Raw genomic sequence first — 18,988 nt, 5'->3', positions numbered from 1 at the left:
CACGTATTGTAAACCCACATATTGGTTTTCAATTGTAAGCCCGATAAGGCCTCCTCTCAGACCAGTGTGTGTGCACAAACTGCTAAGCATAGCCATTGCACTTCTCAGAATGGGCTGAGTTACTCCCTTATCATTTTATGAATGCATAAAACCTGAGTTAACCTGAACATAAGTGTAGTCAGCCTACAGTATGTGGGTGTACTTAGCCTTTAAAGCTGTATGTTACATAAAAAAGGCTGCTTATATTGATGATAAATTTCAGTTCCCCTCAGCACTAGCCCAGCGTTTTGAGTCTTTGAGAGTAAGGTTTTCATTTTATGACCCAAACCTTTTGTTTCATTTCACTCTCAATGCTCTCATCAGTGTTTTTTGAGTGAAAAAGTTATTTTGAAAATTGATTCCACAGTACACGAACAAAACACCAAACAGATGAAGACAAAGTTGGCAAAGTTGCTGAAGAACCAGACATTTAAGGTAAAAGGTAAAAAGAACAGTAAATACTGGATTTACATTCAGGCTGTCTGCATTGTGATTCCAATCTAATGCTTATATTTTCCACGTGTGCCTAAATTGTCAATTAACCACTTAGCGGACATGTTGGCCACTTCCTGCTGATTGTGTCAGTGTGGTTGGTTAGAGCTTGTTGTGCTGCCCCCAAGTGGCTAAAAAAGATACAAGTTAATATAGGAAATAGCATCTACTCAACATGGATGCACGGAGCATTATGTGTGGGATTGTCAGTGCATTCCTCTTGGTTTACAGATGTCAAAATGGTTATGTTGTGTCCTGGGACTTAACAGGCAGAGACTCAGTATAAGGGCGGTTGTGCTCTGTGACACATTTCAATCACAAAATTCTGAGAATCTGAAATGTTCGATTTGGTTTTGAGAAATCTAGCAGAGGTTAAAAGAAAAAAGACATAATTCATTATCTTATCTTAAAAAAACAATTTATTAATACACAAAATACCACCAGTATTGCAACAAAAAAAGACAAACAAATGTCAAAACCTCAATGCAGTACTTTGTTAGTACTGATAAGCACCATTTAGCAGAAATCGGTGTTGCAAAGTCAGTTTTTAGAAATCCACCAGGGTTGCATTTGCCTTCTGAGAGAAAGATTTTCCATAGAGCGCTATCCCTGGAGGAGGGGTCAGAGTCAGTTCAGATGACGTAAATCCTGGCCCCCGTCCAGCTCCAACACACAGTGTTCAGAACTTTCTTGGAAAGTCTGTTAGTCCAATTTTGTCCCTCAACCACGAAACAGTGGTGGCATTTGTCTGACCTGAAGCTGTCCAGACAAGTCAGGGCTATGAACCATCATAGGTGTACTTAGTATCAATCATTGACATATACATGTACCTGACCCATCACTACCGCATGGACATTTCACTCTCCGGGCTCAGGGGATCTCTGAACTCCAGAGATCTATATCATTACCACACTTATGTTTCCGGGATGTCCTTCCAGCAGAGTCCTGTCGCCTCCCCTGCTGCCTTAAAGGTATTGTGCAAACATGCATCCCTCTCAGTAAGAGAATTTCATAGTAACTGAATAAACCGGATCGCCCACTCACGTGTGGCAAGCCACCTCAGCCACTGATAATCCTTTGGAAAAAACTGTAATGCACCGAAAACATTACAATTCGGTGACACAGACAGTTTTATGCACCTCTATCGTGTGGTTGCATTGCTGTGCAAAATAGTTTAAAAAAAAGAAGCTGTAAATAAATGTCCGCTTGCCTACTTGTGATAAGGAGTGTCTCTGGAGCAGGGAACTTTCTGTTGCCTGCGGACAGCGCAGATGGAGTAAGGTTTGGGCTGTAGGGTCATGCCCAGTTTGGGAGCGACAGTCGGCACAGCTCCTGGTGGGAACTGAAGATGAAACCTCTGTAACAAAGTGGTGAAAAAGAGGAACATCTCCATCCTGGCCAGTTGTTCACCCAAGCATTGACGCCTCCCTGAAAAGAGAAAAGTCCTCCATTTAGACCAACACACAAGCACATGTGACTAATATGTATAATAGGTTTAAGATAAAAGGGTTTTGAAGTGACAGTGTATATTTCACAATTATCCTTAGTTTTATATTTCTAATGCATATGAGCATCTGAAAGCCTCAAGTAACATGGAAAGTTGGAAACATTTCTAAAGTGATTCCTGAAAACAATTTGTGGTTAAAACGAAATAGCCACTGATGATCCCTGACTCATTAAAGATTAAGAAAGGTTATGAGACTAACCCAAGGAGAAAGGAAGGAAGGCCTCTCGCCTCACAAAGTTGCCATTGCTGTCCAGAAACCTCTGCGGTGAGAAAACACCAGGATCGTTCCAGTACTTCTCATCAAAGTGCACTGAGTAGAGGTTTGTGATCACCATGGTGCCTTTGGGGATTGTGTAGCCGTTGACTTTTGCATCCTGGGAGGTGGCACGGAAAATACCAAGTGGGACGATGTTGCAGAAGCGGAGAACTTCGTGCAGAACGGCCTCAACGTAGGGCATCTTCTGCTTGTCCTCCAGAGTGGGCGCCCTCCCGTTGGCCAACACGCTGTCGATCTCTTTGTGCACCCGCTCTTAGTACAGAAAAACAGACGCCACTATCAGGCATGTATTCATGCATAACATAACAATTACATTCAGAGCAAACACATTTTTCTCTTATGGTCGAACCATTATTAAAACGTTTTCAGATTGAATCGATGCTTCTATTGCAACTGACCTTGTATGTTGGGGTAGAGAGCCATGTACAGCATGGCCCAGCGCAGGGTGTTGGTGGTGGTCTCTGTACCAGCAATTATGAGTTCTCCAACCGAGTAGATGAGATTCTCATAGGAAAAAGAGGAACTGGGATCTCCTGCATTCTGCTCCAACTCGTCCAAATAGGCGTCAACATAGTGACGAGGAACGTGTGGCACCCTGCCCTGAGAGAAACCCTGAATAACCTGCAGTAAAAAGTCATAAACCTCGGCAGCGTTGCGGAACAGCTTCTGGTGCTTTCCAAAGGGCACGTACTCAATCCATGGGAAGGCATTGTAGAGTAAGGCCCAGCCGCTCACTGCTAGTTCCACATTCTCACTGAATATCTCAATCATGTGCTGGAAGTTGCGGTCGTCGTATGTAAATCGCTGTCCGAAAATGATCAGGTTGGTGATGTTGGACACGGCGTTAGTCACGAGGTGTTTGGGGTTGAAGGGTTTCCCCTTGTGTTCATCGATGGCGTCAACGAAGAACATGCACTCCTCTGAGATCTTCCTCTCAAACATCCTCTGCCCGCTGCCGAAGTAACGGAAAGAGTTGCAGGCCAGTTTACGGTGTTCAATCCAGCCTTTGCCGTATTTACAATTCAGAAGACCTGTGGATAATGGAGAAAAAAAATAATTTAATCACTATACAGATAATAATTAAAGGTTCATTTTATCGCTTGTAATCACATCACAGCATCTTACCGCCCATTTTGGTCATTTTCTTGAACAAGGGCAACGATGGACGATCAGCGAACACCTCGCTCTGATGGTAGAGACATTCTTTGACACAGTCGTATCCATTCAATACCACAGTGAGGATGCCTCCCAGGTCAAGACTAAAAATCTGAAATGTACACATTGTGACATGAGCACAACTCCCTTTTGTTCTTTGTGCACATTTCTATTCACATTTGCTAAGGAATGAGGAACAACTGTGGACATGTTGCAACATTTAACTTGAGCTCTGCTCTCCAGAGTGGAGTTTGATGAGACAGACAGATGAGGATGAGTTTAACTCCCATTACAGTGAATGAATCCATCTGACCCAGCTCTGCACCTAAATTAAGTTTAACTTTACAAATGACAGTTAGCAGAAGCAACTCTGTGACCTAATATGTGTCTACTGGGAGGAGGCTTTAATTTGTGGGAGACCCTGATTTGCCAGTTATTCTCCTCCAAGCTAATGCAACAGAGCGCCAAAATGTCAGGGCGAGTCTCCTTTGTTTCAGGAGGATTTTCCTATGTGTGTGTGTGTGTGTGTGTGTGTGTGTGTGTGTGTTTGTATATACGTGTGTATGTGTGTGCGTATGAAACCTCTTAGAGAAGCTCATGCACAGTTTGCACAGCCCTCGGCTAAAAATACCTGCAGACCAGTCACCAGACATGAAAAGCGCTGAGTCGGCTGTGTCGTTACCTGTCCGTGAACTTCGCTCTGCTTCTTGAGGAAAACGTGCGGCTCGGTGGCCAGCGACATAATATTCCCTATCACAGGGATGGGAGATGGACCAGGAGGAAACCCCGGGGGCCTCCTCTGCTTGACGAGCTGGCGAACCAGCAGGAGAGCGAGGAGGGCGACAGCCAAGCAGCCCACACCGAGCAGAGCCTGCGCGCTGGACACCGGCACCAGGGACGGCGACTTTATTGAAACCATCTTTTCCAAACTGTCTCTTCCCCTCTCTGCTGCCAGACGAACCCTGCTGACTTCGGCTTCCCCTCAGACGAACTGAAGCACATATGTATCATCTTGCACATTTTCTATCCCCCGCCTCTAAGGCGAAGATTGGCCAGAAAGTCAGAGTCAGCTGTTCGTGAACTTTGCTCTGCTGCTGATCAATAATCGGGATCATTTAGGTGGTTATTAGGTTGAGATCCTGCCTGCTTTTAATTAACCTACAGAGGGGGCGGGACGTTATAAAACCACAGTAGATCAGGCCCAGTTATTGATCGTAAAAAAGCTTCGCCTATTAAAGTTGAAAACTTCTTATTAAACGTAAAATGCACTCCCAAGTTGAACTCACGTGCACATACGGATCTTGGATGCAAGGAATGAGAATGACACGTGCACAAGCACTAATTGACATCACCAATTATGTAAGTATGATTTAAATATATCATATAACAGTGGAGGCGGGGAGGCGGGGAGGAGACCTCAGACTAAACCGCAGTTTGCAGTGCACACAAAGTCTGGAAGCCTCTTTCCTCGTACAGCCTCTTACATGGAAAACGCTGCGGCGCGTTTAGGGTCAAAATCAGACTCTGGGAAACGTGAATGTTTAAAGCTGCAGCTTCCTCCGCCATAAACAGAAACAAGGATCAGCAGAAACAGTCGACAACACCACCTGAGAGCTGCAGCACAGACTATGCATACTCCAGTGTGCAAACTATGCACACGAGTATGCAACAGTTTCATATTAAAATCAAGAACTTCCAAGTAGACACCATTGAGTGAGGAGACAATAATAGTTGCTGTCCGCAAATGTCAAGTAAAGTATAGTCTGTCAACAGGCAGCACCACAATAAAGGCACTATATTGTAGGATACATGTTCTTAGACATACACCACCAGGCCTAAACCAGCTATGTCCACTGTGCTACAGATCTCCTCTCAATCATGTAGTTGTTTTTAAATAGAAATACATTGAATAGATCTTTTTCAATGCATATCCATGTAATGAGATAATAAAGACATGGGGGGAGGTATCAACAACTTTCTCCAAACAGAGGCAGAAAAAATTGTATTTTAGTGAGTAAAACCAACTGAAACCTGTGACGATACAACAGAGAAGCAGGAAGCAGCAGAGTTGAGACTTTATTGATTTCATTTATTTCACATCTGTGCAGGACACCTATTGTTTCACTTTTAAGGGGTGTAATATTACTTAAGCCGACAGAAAACTGCTGCAAACCAAATATTTTGAAGAAATATTAATATATTTTTGATTTTGTTTATTTCCAAACTATAGCTTCTTTCTTTCTTTTTTTCTTTAAAGCACTGCAACATTGCTTTCATATTAGATAAGTCTTAAGTTTTTTTCTATGCTTGAGCAAAGACACTTTTTCTAAAACACTATTATCCACAGGATTATGTAATGCACTGATAGTAATTACAACAGAATATAAAAAGAATTACACCGAAACGTGGAAAGCTTCTTTTGTGTATCAACATTGAATTCACGGAGGTTCTGGCGAAGCACATTTGTTTATTAGTTAGCCTGTTTTGGTTTTAAAGCAAATAAACTTTGCCCCAGTAAGCTGCTGCAGGTTCTTTCACCTCAACGCGTTAAAGGTTAGGTCCTGCACTACATTCAGAGGTCAAAGGTTATGGCATGCACCACATTCCAGACTTGCAGGGTTATGTGAGATTTTTCAGACTTGTAGGCTGAAAACCTGAACTCATCCAGAGCGGTGCAGGTCAGGACTGTGCAGGAGTCTCCTAATGGATGGGTATTGAGTTTCAAGATTGCAGGGCAGTGGTTGTTTGTTTTGTTTTAACCAAGTGAATCAAAATCCATAAATAGATGTTACACAATATTTGCTAAATATTTAGGATAATCCAATCCAATTCCTAGACTACAATCACTACACAATGCGGTTGTTTACGTTTTTTTTTTTTGGGGGGGGGTGTTCTTTTGCCCCTGTGCTCTGAGCTAAAGTGAAGATTGATGGACCTTATAGCTATTAACACTACTAAAGGTGTTATTCTATTAACAATTTGCACTTTTGTAAAAGCATGCTCTCCACATTGCGGTGTGATCAGTTCATCATGACTGACTCCTCATTAGACATGAAGTTGTTTATTCAGCTGTTCCTTCCTGCTGAGGCAGCTGGGAAGCATTTTTTTCTTAGATGCCTCAAACGGTCTCTACAGACCTCTCCCAATCATTCAGATTTGTCAGGGCGACCTAATGAGGACATTCTTGCTAATTACTTCTATGCTTCCTGCCAACTTCCCCAGACTCAAAAGCTATCCTAGAAGCTGTATGCCAATCTGTCAGTTTTAATCAAATAAAGATGGTTTCACTGTTGCATTATCTTGTTGAACACAAGTGACAAGTGTCCAGGTGGTAAAATGGACCACCGTTTGAAAGTAACATGGATGCGGGAAAAAAAGGAGAATCAGAGAATCCTTTAGAAATAACAACATTGGAAAAAAATTGGAATAACTACTGCTATTATTATTATTATTATTAAAAAAAATATTTAAAAATGTCCAACATTTTTATGTTTGGAGTGGAAGGTATGAATATCATGAGGTTAGTTCGAACAGATTTCACTGGTAGAGCCCAGTAACCGTATCCCATCTGGAAGAAAATACCGGTTTTCTTTCCATCTGTATTGTAAAATATTATTTTGGGCACATTCTCTCAAATGTACATAAGAATATATTACATTTTGTTCAAGGGACAATCAAATTTTACACATGAAGTTCAGTTAACTTGTTAAGAGAAGTTCCACTCTGACTGTAAAAACAGTTATATAATGACCCAGATTTTAGAAACTAACCCAGATAATGTGATGAGGGTTATCTCGGCCTGGGCTGAGACTTTTTTTTTTAACAGTAAGGCTGAACTATAAACTGGAATTGGCAGGAGTGAATGAAGCGTGATGAGGAGTGTGATGAGTCACATGATTTATTAAATTGTAGAAAGGATCATACATTTACAGAGCAGGATATTTCAGCCTTGGCTGCATTGTGTTTTTGTTTTAAACATTCTCTTTTAAATTTATGCTAGCAAGTTGCACAAAAATATCTGGTGTATACATTTAATAAGATACTGTGGAGTCATGAATCTCTCAGGCTAATTGAGGAAATTAAATACCAGAAAAATGAAAGTATTTCACCAGAACCATGCAAAACTACGGTAATATGAATCCTGGGCATTACTCCTAATGACCTAAAATAACAAAGATTAAAGTAAAAGCTGCCAATTTATAGAGGTAATGGAAAACACAGTATGCAGTATGTCATCATATTACCCAGGTCTATGGGGTAATTTTATTCCACCCTGACCAATGCATGTGATTTAACGCAGTTACTGTGTGTGTGGTAGCAGAGTATCAGTCTTTACATTAAGGCCGCTTGAAGAGTGTTCGTCTGGCCAATCTAAACTAAAGGGCATGTGCAACATGTCTAAAGGACATGAGTGCCTTGACCACTGTTGTCCTGTGGTAAATTATTTACCATCCAGACGACTGGGATTATGAAGTGCATGTGGAAAATCTAATTACCAAACTCCTCTAATGCTGTCCAGAATCCCTTTTTCCGACAGCACAATGACAGTGACAGGCACAACAAGGACTCTTGTAATCCCTCTGTAACTACTGGCCAGGTGTTTAAATGTTAGGTTACATTTTGGTAAGCTTCCTAATGGAGAGCAGGTGGACGTCCTTTTCGCTGAGGGTTACTTACTGTTTATACTTCCATGAGGTTTTAATTTAGTTTAAATGTGGTGTTCTGTTTGAGGACGCGGGCTCAGATCTTAGGGGGGGGAGAAAAACTCAGCGGAGGACTGATGTATCTTTAACGTCACAGATAATTAAAGATCCTTCCATACGCTCAAATTTCCATAATTTCATTCTTTTACACTCACTTTGATATCACTGTAGGATCACTCCAGCTGATTATCAACTCTTGCTGCCTATTTGAATAATGCAAGCTGACGATATAGCTTTGAAAGAAATTCGCTTTGGGACTTTTTTTTTTGTCAAAGAATAGTGCTGTGACTCTGACAAAAAAAAAAAAATCATACTGACGCAACTGAGACTGTCACTGATGTGCACCGCAGTGAGAATAACGCTGCCCTCTCTGTCACAAATACTCTCCTGTGTTGTAATTAATTTTCCAGACCAATTCATGCCTAACATTTGGGAATAATGTGAAGAGTGTGAGCTAATTGCGTTCTTGACAATACACTTTCCCCCTTGGATACTAGTTTCTCAGTTTCAACTCAGAACAGGCAGTAGTGGCCTGAGAAAAGCCCCCAGACCAAAGCAGCATGAGGGGGACTTAACTTTTACAAAGACCATTATAAGCTGCGTCTCAAATGGTTTCTGGCCTTTTAAGCCATAGAGGAAAAGAGTTAGAGTGATGGTTTGATGCAATTTCTGTAGTTATAAAAAAAACAGCTGATTTTCTGTGGTCAGATTCAGTACATACTTTATTTGGAGAAGTTGGGTTGAGTAGTTTCCAAAAAGGTAAACATAAAGAAAATGTAATTTCTTAGCAAGGTACTCAAATTAGAGCAAGACAATAACAATTAATCTGTGTGTGTATCTGGAATCTCCTGCTCCTGAGCCTTTGGTCCTCCACCAGCAGTTCTGACAGTATGTGGAGCTGTTGGAGGCTAATTTAGTGCCTTGTGTGGGGCTTGCAGGCCTGCTCAATAGTACTAAAAGGCTCATCTACGCTAATGAGTTTCCTTGTGACGCAAAAAAAATAACTGGGAGGCAGGATGCTTTATGCTACATCATCCAATATTGTTACATAAAGGGAATTAGAAAATGGCCAGGGACCAAGAGCGCAGTAATTAGCTTGGAGAAACCAGATGAACACTGCTGAATTCTGAGGGAAGGTTCAGTTTATCCACAGAGCATTCACTACAATGACCTCCATAAAATGGCATTATTTTGACCAAACATATTTATACGCTACGAAAATGAGGAGGATCAATCTGTTCTACAGATTTGCAGACAGAGTTGACAACAAACTCTGGGGGGCTTCCATCAGCTTCCTCTTAATTTGTTCAGCAGTGTCCAGTCTGGTTGTACTGAAACATTTCAGGGAGCAGTTTGTGAGCATGGGGTGCACCTGGAAATGTGAACTGTCCCCTACTGTAAGATGGTCAAATGCCTGCGACTTGATGACAGGCCCATCATAATAACAGCTGACAACATGCTCTATGGTTAGGAGGCAGTTTTATACCACAACCCCAAACCAGAAGCAGAAAATCTACTAAAAATGTACTCAATAGATAAAAGATGATCAACTTAATAAAAATGCATCTTGAGTGAGTGCAACAATGTCTGCTTTGTCTTTTTATGGGGAAAACTTTGTCAGCTGCTTCAAAATAACCTCTGTGTCATGACTGGAAGAACCTTGTCACCAACAAAATGATGCACATTGTAATATACTGTAGTATTATATTAGTCCTCAGGATCGTCAGACAGACACTGCAAGGGTAGTGGATGACTGACTCTCTTAAGAGATGACTTCACTACAAATTATGCTACTGTTGCAACTTGTGCACCCGTTTCCAATACGTGGCAGCTTTTTGTGAATTGATGCAATTTGCATACAAGCTCTTTTATTGGCCTTTTCTTTAAGTGACGTGAAACTTCTGATTGGCTAGCAGCTTGAGGTAAACATCTGACTGGCCAATAGACTATGATCAAGTGCTCACTCAAGTACTACAGAAACCCACAGGGAGCATATATATAAGCCTGCACTGTGGGAGTGCTCAGCAGATTCACAATTGAGTCCTATCATTTAATTCTTCATTAGCAGAAGATTTATCATCTTACGGTAAGTAAAAGACTGCTTATCCAGATTACAGTAGTAGTTGGTTGTCTCTGACTGAAATGTTGCTGTTTTTGCAGAGTGGACTGGGTAGCTATCAATTATACTGGTGCCTACTGGTTTTTAGTGCAAGATAGATTGTGCTGTTCTGGTTTGATGATATTATGATATCTGTGGTAGGGTGCAGTTCATTCTGCTAATGGACTGTTATAGTTCCTGGAAAAGCCTCCTATAACCGTACATCAGCAATAGCGCTTCGATCTGAATGTGCGTCCTCAGCAGCTTAAACAGAAAGGGTGTGAGAGAGTGACGGAGAGGATTCAACAGCTGTGAATGCATGTAGATGAAGAAGACAACATTTTCGATTACCTTTTTTGGTATTATGTGTGTTTTCCACAGGGAGTCATAATGATGCTGAGACTCTGGTCTGTCCTTCTTGCCAATGCGCTGATCATTTGTCAGATGTACATCTCGGAGGCAGCTCCATCCAGGTGAGACTTGTGGCATTATCCCTAAAAAGTTGATTAATGTAATGTAAAAAACAAAACAAAATCATTATTACCGGTATTGTGTGCATACATTTCCTTTCTTTACTATAACTGATCAAATATACTTGATGTTAAATGTAATTTCCTTTAAATATCAAAGCCAGTCTTGCATGTTGAAGATCATCATTAGTCTTGATATAATGTCTAATGTCTTCCTATATTTTCAGAACCAACAAGGACTCCCTGTCAGATGGAGTCTCACTATCAAACGATGATGCGCAGAGGTTACTCAGAGATATGAAGGCGTTCATGCAGATAGCTTTAGATGAGCAAGACCACCAAACAGCCGATGGGATCAGGTATCTATCTGTCTGTCTCTCTGTCTATCATCAGTAATCAAATCTTTTATCAGTTAAGCAAAATGTAACATACTTTTGCTCATAAGTCCAACAGCTCCAACTTTGATGTTTATTATTTATCAAGGTAGTGAAAAAAACATAAACTAATCTCTGTCCTAATCCATTATTGCATGGACTTATTTAATTTATTCATCCATTCATTCTTTCAGCATTTAATGTGTTTCCACAGTTGGAAAACTGAAGAAAGCATGAAAACATGCATGATAGACATTAGCGAAGCAGAACGACAGCATGATAACTCAACCTAAATATTTTGGTTAACGAAAATCTTCATATGCCTGTTGGATCTTTTAGCATGCCTTTGAAATGTTAATTCCACTCAGCATTTCTGTAAATGCATGACATATTTGAAAAACATCATGCATGTAACTATAAATATTCATCTGCATGCCACAGTTACTGTAAGCCTGTTTCTGCATGTTTGTCTCTGTCTCTAACAGCTTGGATAGACCCATGTCTAAGCGTTGCACCGGCTTAAGCACTTGTGTGCTGGGTAAACTCTCCCAGGATATTCACAAACTGCAAACCTATCCCCGCACTGACGTAGGAGCGGGGACGCCTGGCAAGAAGAGAAGTCTCTCTGAGTGATATGAAAACTTTGCCACCTCATACACTTGAAATTCAGTTGTTAGCCCATTGGTTCATTGTCTGTCTGAGTTGACTTCTGCTTTTTCATCCAGCTCCATCCCTGCACCAGCTTGCTGATGCATGTCAGACTAGTTTTAAAAGAATAAAAACATTGTTGCTTTAATTTTCCATTGGCTCACATTAGATTTTGACAGAGAAATGAAAACTTAAAATTGTGTTTGGCAGTTCTGTGTAATGAATAATAAAACATAAGAACAGCTAAAAGTCTCTCTGATGGTAACTTCTTCTCTTCATGGTAATTATTTTTACTCAATAATACATTTATCTTTTAATCAAAGCCGTATTTAATTAATTCAAAATTGAAAACACACATGACAGAGAATAAGAAAATGAAGAAAGAGAGGGTAAGCATAAGCATACTGTATAACATAATCTCTTTTTTTGTTTATATGAATATTTCTTCAGAGTCTCTCATGTAGGTGTTTTATCTGATCTTTAACTTTATAACAAACTCTGGTCACTTTCTTTTTCATTCTAATAAGCAATGCAACAGCACAGAAGCGGGCGTGCAACACAGCCACCTGTGTGACTCATCGCTTGGCTGACTTACTGAATCGGTCAGGGGGACTGGGACATAGCAACTTTGTTCCCACCAATGTGGGAGCCCAGGCGTTCGGGAGACGGAAGCGGCACGGACCTGTGTGAGCTCAAGAACAAATAGGCTACATGGTATGTTACCACGCCATACTCCCATAACAGTATAATTCCTGTTCCATAATTATTTATACTGTAAGGGAGTAATTAAACAAAGCCATTGCATTTTAAATAAATGTCATCTAATCTAAGTTACAAACTAAGCCAAAGCCAGGACTAAAGTAATAATAATAATTATTATTATCTTCAATAAATCTGAATCTTTACTCAATTTTCTGTGCATCACTATACTGTTGTTTTGTTTTCTCTCCTCTCTAGGACTGAGAGCCTCCCTGACTGACAAAACTGCATCATCATCCACCTAAAACACTTTGAAAGTAAAGTGTAAAAAAAAAAAAAAAATCATTCACAAACATGGACTTATGTCTTGTTTTCAGACTACAACATGGTTGCTGGTTTACATTATAGACCAGAATTGATCTTTTCTCTCTCCTTTCCTGTGACTCAACTGCACTTCTGACCTGTGTCTGCAGCCCAGTGTGTGGAAGTCTTATACTGTACATCTGTACTTACCAACTAAACAACTGTGGCTGTCTTGTGCCTTGATGTAAAACTTCTCATGATATTTCAATGCAACTATAAAAAATGTACTAACACTTGTGTATTGAAAGCAGGAATAAATTGTATTTTAGCTACATCAGGCTTTCGTATTGTGTTTCTGTTTGATTGGGTGATATCAACAGAGTGGACATAATTAATCCATGTGGATGATCACCAAACTTAATAAAAGAAAAGATATTTAAATGAAATATAAACTGGTATTTTGTACTATTTTGGTCTTAGATACATTAGAAAGTGCATGTCTTTATACAGTAGGTAGGCTATATGTTGTTGCACACTGTCTATTCTTTGCACACCTCCCTCCAGGCTAAAAGGTTTTATACATTTTTTCCCCCAATTTGCAGTGAAGTGAATGTACCCGACAGCACAGACATGAGCACTTGTGCTATTGCAAGCTGACAGACCAAAGGTGAATATAACTAAGATTAAACCTTTGACATTAACAAACATTGGAAGATGGAGTCCCCACTGTTGTTCTTTACATGAGCCAAACCTCTACCAACTCCATACATCTTTTATTAGGCTATACCCCAACTCTCTGCTGCACCAATTACCTGACCAAAGTCATAACTCTGAATAAGCTGCCGCTGTTAAGCATTTTTATACATGAGCATTATTGGATAAAATGCTTAACAGTTCTGTAGATGTAGATCTGCACTGCCTCTAGGTTGCTCTATAGCCCACCACCATCTCAAACCAAACACTGCTGGCACCACCTCCTCAGCCACAACTCCCCCTTCTGTCTTGCTCTTAGCACGGTGTTATGAAGCCCAGTGAAAGTGGCCACTAAACACACAACAACACAGCCATAACCGTTCCCACAAGACAACATTTGTCCAGCACAACACTGGCAATAAGCTTGCTATAGCAAACACATTCATACATCACTAAGAGCAAGGTTAACAAATGATATCATACCTACAGAAGGCACTATAACAGACCTGTATTTCATCATAGAGCAATTAGCCTAAGCTTTATATACATCAAGGGGAAGCAAAGCCTTGTAGCTACAGTATGTCAAGCTGGAGCCCTTAAGCAACTTTTAGGCCTTCCCCATAGCTGGTCTGGGGAATAAATCTGGCCTTGTGCTGATCAACTGGGACTGGTCACATACACATTTTAGACAAATTAAAAGATTGTACCATGTAAAATGGTGCAATTTCACACTTTGTTAGTTATGTTTCCATCTTTCCTTTTAATTTGTCACCTGTTTTTATGTCTGGAGACCTGCTTGAGTGGAGTTTCCCTTTAATAGTTCAGGTAGAGGTCAGGTGGGAGAGAGGGCGGGGCTTCGGCTCCTTGCTTACTGAAAAAACGTTGGTGGCATTGTAGTAAAGAAAACGGCCATGTCACTGGCGAAACATCACCAACTCGTTAAGAAAGAACACACAGTTCACAATTCCCACCATGAAAGAGGGGAACAAACCAGAAACATGTTCCTGAATCCTGAAACAACAAACACCTGGCACGGAGACGGAAACGACGAGGAGGACTTCGTGGACGTTAGCATACTGCTATTAACATTACCCAAGCTAGCATAATTTACCGGCTGCTACATCGATTCGGGACAAAAAGTGACAAAACTGGCAAGTTTGGCTCAGAAAATCATTATTTCCGTGGACAAAGAAAAACAAACGTACCGTCGTTGCCGAAGATGGGAACCATGTCAAGTTTGCTCATAGTAAGACTAGACATTAGCTATAGCCTATCTATGATTAGCAGACTACTAGTAAAAGAGTGGCGCACTTTCATTACCATGGTGACGGACAGAACGTCGTGTCGACGATGGAACCTACAGTCAATGGATGGAACTAGAACCATATCGGAGAACCTGAGCGGAAGTTTGACCAAGGATGGAAGAAAGAAGAAACCACCTGGCCTGCTCTGGGAGTTAAGTCTCAACTAAAAGTAAGTCATTTTATAGCTACGCTCGCTCGATATTACTTAGTGAACATACTGATGGAAATTATTAGCATCAGTGTTTTTGCTGTTGTAGCCTTTTTTTTTTTTTTTATAGAGTTTGTGGTTGTACCCTTTTACAGTCTATGGTTGTACCGCGGTAAGTAAGTTAGTTCCAGGTAATGTCATCATCAATTCACTTTATACTTCCTGAAATAAGTTACATTATTGGACCAACTGATTAATCCAGGTGTGTCTGAGTAGTCACAGTGGTCAGACACACCTGGATTAATCAGTTGGCAAAACAGGAAAAAAAACAGGAATTAAACGAGCTGGCTTATTTCAGGAAGTATAGTGTAGTTGTGCATAAAGTGAATTGACTCAAAATCAGTGTGGGATCATAGTACTCCACTGGCTGCATGAGATAGACCTCTTGTCTTTACATTTTAAATCTATTTATAATTTTATAAATATTTATCTGTAAGCATTTTAGCTCAATAGCTTCCAGGTCATGTGATCAATTGACTCAACATCAGTTTGGGATCATAGTACTCCACTGGCTGCCTGTGATACTGTACACCTCTTGTTTTTACATTTTAAATCTATTCATACTTTTTAAAAATTAATTTTATCTGTAAATATTAGCATTTTTTAGATCAATTGACTACTACTACTACTACTACTGGCAATGTAGTCTCCTGGCCAGACCAAAAGAGTGCTGTATTATTCACTTACACTTCCTGGAGGTGGTCAGAATGTAGCCTACCTCCCCTCCCTGTCTCAGAAATGCTGACCAACGTGGACTCTGTTCCACCGATCACATTCTGGCTCATGCAGTTCTTAAGGAAACTTTCCCAGTACACAAAAATCAGAATCCATCAGGTAGAAACCGATTACAGCTGGGCAAAGTGTTCTTCTGTCGTTCAACAGGGAGGACATGACCAACTACTTGGACAAGGCATTTGATATTCGTTCCAAAAGGAAGACCTGGAAAGAAATACAAATGTTCACTGTGCTGCACACATGTGGGCTGCTGTAATCAAAGCTGTTGCACAGTCAATAGGGAGAACAACACACGATAAAGGTTTGAGGGAGTTTGTTACCTTTGCATTTTCAAGGTTGCAAAACAGTAGGGGTGGGACGATATGGGTAACTCACGATTCGATACTGTGGCGATATTTGGCCCACGATAATGATAATATCACGATACACGATATCTGCGATATTCGATATATTGCAAGAAATTTCATCAACGATATATCACGATATATGTGAATGAAAAAAAAAACATAAAAAGGAAAAAGTCTCATGCATTTATTCCAAAACTTTGTACAATGTACAAATGAATAAACACCGTACAGCTGGAGACATTAAAGTGCATGAACATTAATAACATGTCTTATGTAAACCAAGACAGTGCTTTATGATACTGAAAAGTCAGTAGCAACTTGTTTTATGTAATTTTCCATTCATGGTATTTAAAAATCATTTTCTGTAACATTATAAGACAGCGCCGCCCCCATTTTATACAAGTGCAAGTTACAACAACATATTTCAATTGGATTAAGGTCTGAAACATGATTTATTATTTGAAAATCTTTTGAATTTTTTTTTTTTTTTGAAAAAAAAAATCGATATTTAAATATTGAATATCGATATCGTATCGCGGTATAACGTATCGCGATATATTGCCATATCGATATTTTTGCCCACCCCTACAAAACAGCATTTTTCCAAAACAGCTGTTGTATGACAATGAGGAGACCCTTGATTGTGTGTGTGTGTGGTGATTTTGGAGTCTCTCTGTACCGTAAAACAGTAGAGTTATTGTTTCTTGTTTGCAGCGTCTTGCTCTTGTCTTGCAATTTGCAGACGGTCCCTTCGCACTCGTCCGGCTGCTGGCTGTGCATATAGATCCGTGTTATCGGTCCAGCTCGGAGGACTGCTATTTTGTAAAAATCTGGGTTTTGGTCCTTGTAGCTCGTAGTCCATGCTATTACGGTGGGACAGAGGCATCATATGTTTTTGAACAACGTTTCACCTCGGATTTATTGATCCCGCAAGTGAATCTGTAAATATCTTTCCAACTTTACCGAACTGAATTATGTTTAGTGCTGAGAGCAGCTCTTGTTATGGAATCTGTATGGACAGCTTCACACATTTTGGGTGAAGCCAATGTCAGGATGTTCTACATGGGGTGGGAGTCATTGTCCATCATTTAAGAGATTTATGTTAGACCCTTGGGTGTGGTTGTCAGTTTATTAGCATATTTCGCCAGCATATGTACATGAAGGAGTAGATTTATAGGCTACAATTAAGATGTTTTATCAATCTTATTGGCCCAGCTGTCCGATTTGACCACATATACAAATGTACCCTGAAACCACTGTTGAAATTGCTTGTCTGTTTTTGTGTGTGCAACATTTGATGGTGACACTTGATAGTAGCTTTGTGTTAGGCTACTTATAATCATGGTGGTCAGAGTCCTGCTCTGTCTTTGTAATGTCTCCTCCACTTTTCCACGTGTCCCATTATAGCAACAGTGCTCTGTATCAGTACTCTGACCTTTTTCTGCAGAACAAAGGATATCCCCAGGAAACATTTGTTATAGACCTAACAGCCCTCTTGAGTATTGTCATAATTTCTCTAGAGTTCCTGTCTAACAGACCCTGAGCTTCATGCCTGCTAGTCCTCCTTAATTGACATGCTTATTCTACCAGTTGTTTGACTCGTCCACTTCAGTGTCTCTTAAGGGAGATTCAGCTTTTTTGAGACTTGTAATACCAGCAACAAGGGATTATTGTACCACAATTCAAATAACAGTGCTTTATTAATTGGAGAACTGTGTAATGGATTCAGTTGTTTCAGTAGTTTTTTTTTTTTTTTTGTAAAAATGAATTCTAATGGCGTATGGACAAAAATATAGAGATGAAGTGGTGAAGTTGTTTACCAAGGTAGATAACATCCAAATATAAATGGGACTTGATCCTTTAAGGTGTTGATGGTGAACATTTGACGCGGAAGGTGCATTTGAAATAAGATTTTATGTTTATATTCTAAAAACCTAAACCCAAACCTAATTTTCCAAACTTTTTGAAATGCAGCATCAAAAGTTCTAAATATTAAAAAACGAAGCTGAACATGGCTATAGTGACTCATGTTCAACAGTTTAAAGTTAAAATTAAAACTTTCTCCCCTGTGTGTTGACCAACTATCCATATCTTGTTTGATTAGACAGAGGCGACTGGGGCTCCTCTTGGCTGTGAGCAGCCATGTGCAAACTCCCAAACAGAGCTAATGAAGGAGATGAGGGCCGGTATAGTGTTAGTTCAGAGCCCCAAAGGACTTGTTCATGATGCCAGATCTCTTGAGTATCAAGGGATGAGCATCTGTCACTTTCGCTGCATCACCATCTGGAGGACAAACTGGGAGTCAGAATCACAGTGTCTTTCTTTCATTGTTCAACTCACTGATGGAATTTTTGTGTGTGAGCTCACAACTTCGGTGGGGACGCAGGATGACACACAGAGGTCTGTCTGTGCCCAAATTAGATGTGGTATCTTGCCTCAGTGGAGAATAGAAAGTGTGGCATGTGCGAGTGGTGAGAGGTTGAAAATTAGATGCATTTTGTTCTTTTGTCCATTTTATTACAATTTTAGACACAGTCTTGTTCATAAAATGTCTGTGGAATGTAAGGCCAGGCAAGGCAAGGCATCTTTATAGCGCGTTTCATACCAAGAGGCAACTCAATGTGTTTTACATTTAAAAACTATTCTGTAGCTGACTTGTGTCAATGTAACTTAAGAACTGGGGTGATATGCTCTGATCTGTTTGTTCTGGTTAAAACTTGAGCTGCAGCTATTTGATTCTTTTTTGGAGAGTCCAGCCGAGTCAGAAGACTGTTACAGTAGTCAAGTCTATTGGAGATGAAAGCATGAATCAGCTTCTCCTGATCTGTTTGGGACATAAAACCCTTAATTCTTCTCTTATCAAGTTGATAAAAGGCTGTTTTGGTGACTGATTTGATTTGGCTGTTTAAGGTCAGATCTGTGTCTATCAGCACGCC

The 18,988-nt window shown here is 40.3% G+C and overlaps 2 protein-coding genes across 2 annotated transcripts; one reads left to right on the top strand and one right to left on the bottom strand.

Annotated features, from left to right (window-relative positions):
- Positions 1 to 1,103: 1,103 nt before the first annotated feature.
- On the top strand, positions 1,104 to 11,854 carry calca (calcitonin/calcitonin-related polypeptide, alpha). The gene is made up of 4 exons (XM_083995536.1): positions 1,104 to 1,502; positions 10,653 to 10,744; positions 10,969 to 11,100; positions 11,601 to 11,854. The coding sequence occupies exons 1-4, from the start codon at positions 1,356 to 1,358 to the stop codon at positions 11,746 to 11,748; spliced, it is 519 nt and encodes a 172-aa protein (XP_083851662.1). The 5' UTR covers positions 1,104 to 1,355; the 3' UTR covers positions 11,749 to 11,854.
- cyp2r1 (cytochrome P450, family 2, subfamily R, polypeptide 1) lies at positions 1,372 to 4,390 on the bottom strand. Its single transcript, XM_083995525.1, has 5 exons — positions 4,153 to 4,390; positions 3,441 to 3,582; positions 2,714 to 3,346; positions 2,238 to 2,567; positions 1,372 to 1,959 (listed from the first exon to the last, which is right to left on the bottom strand). The coding sequence occupies exons 1-5, from the start codon at positions 4,387 to 4,389 to the stop codon at positions 1,742 to 1,744; spliced, it is 1,560 nt and encodes a 519-aa protein (XP_083851651.1). The 5' UTR covers position 4,390; the 3' UTR covers positions 1,372 to 1,741.
- Positions 11,855 to 18,988: the final 7,134 nt, after the last annotated feature.

The sequence above is a fragment of the Trachurus trachurus genome, assembly GCF_905171665.1.
Source record: "Trachurus trachurus genome assembly, chromosome: 3".
Classification (NCBI taxonomy): domain Eukaryota; kingdom Metazoa; phylum Chordata; class Actinopteri; order Carangiformes; family Carangidae; genus Trachurus; species Trachurus trachurus.
This window is presented reverse-complemented; position numbering and strand designations above follow the sequence as displayed.

Bases quoted from the DNA above. Each gene is read 5' to 3' on its own strand.
- calca (XM_083995536.1), top strand. From the start codon at position 1,356: ATGTACCTGACCCATCACTACCGCATGGACATTTCACTCTCCGGGCTC. The intron at 10,745-10,968 runs GTGAGACTTGTG...CTATATTTTCAG, and splicing joins TCGGAGGCAGCTCCATCCAG to AACCAACAAGGACTCCCTGT. The intron at 11,101-11,600 runs GTATCTATCTGT...TGTCTCTAACAG, and splicing joins CAAACAGCCGATGGGATCAG to CTTGGATAGACCCATGTCTA.
- cyp2r1 (XM_083995525.1), bottom strand. From the start codon at position 4,389: ATGGTTTCAATAAAGTCGCCGTCCCTGGTGCCGGTGTCCAGCGCGCAG. The intron at 3,583-4,152 runs GTAACGACACAG...TGTACATTTCAG, and splicing joins AGAGCGAAGTTCACGGACAG to ATTTTTAGTCTTGACCTGGG. The intron at 1,960-2,237 runs GTTAGTCTCATA...TTCTCTTTTCAG, and splicing joins CTTCCTTCCTTTCTCCTTGG to GGAGGCGTCAATGCTTGGGT.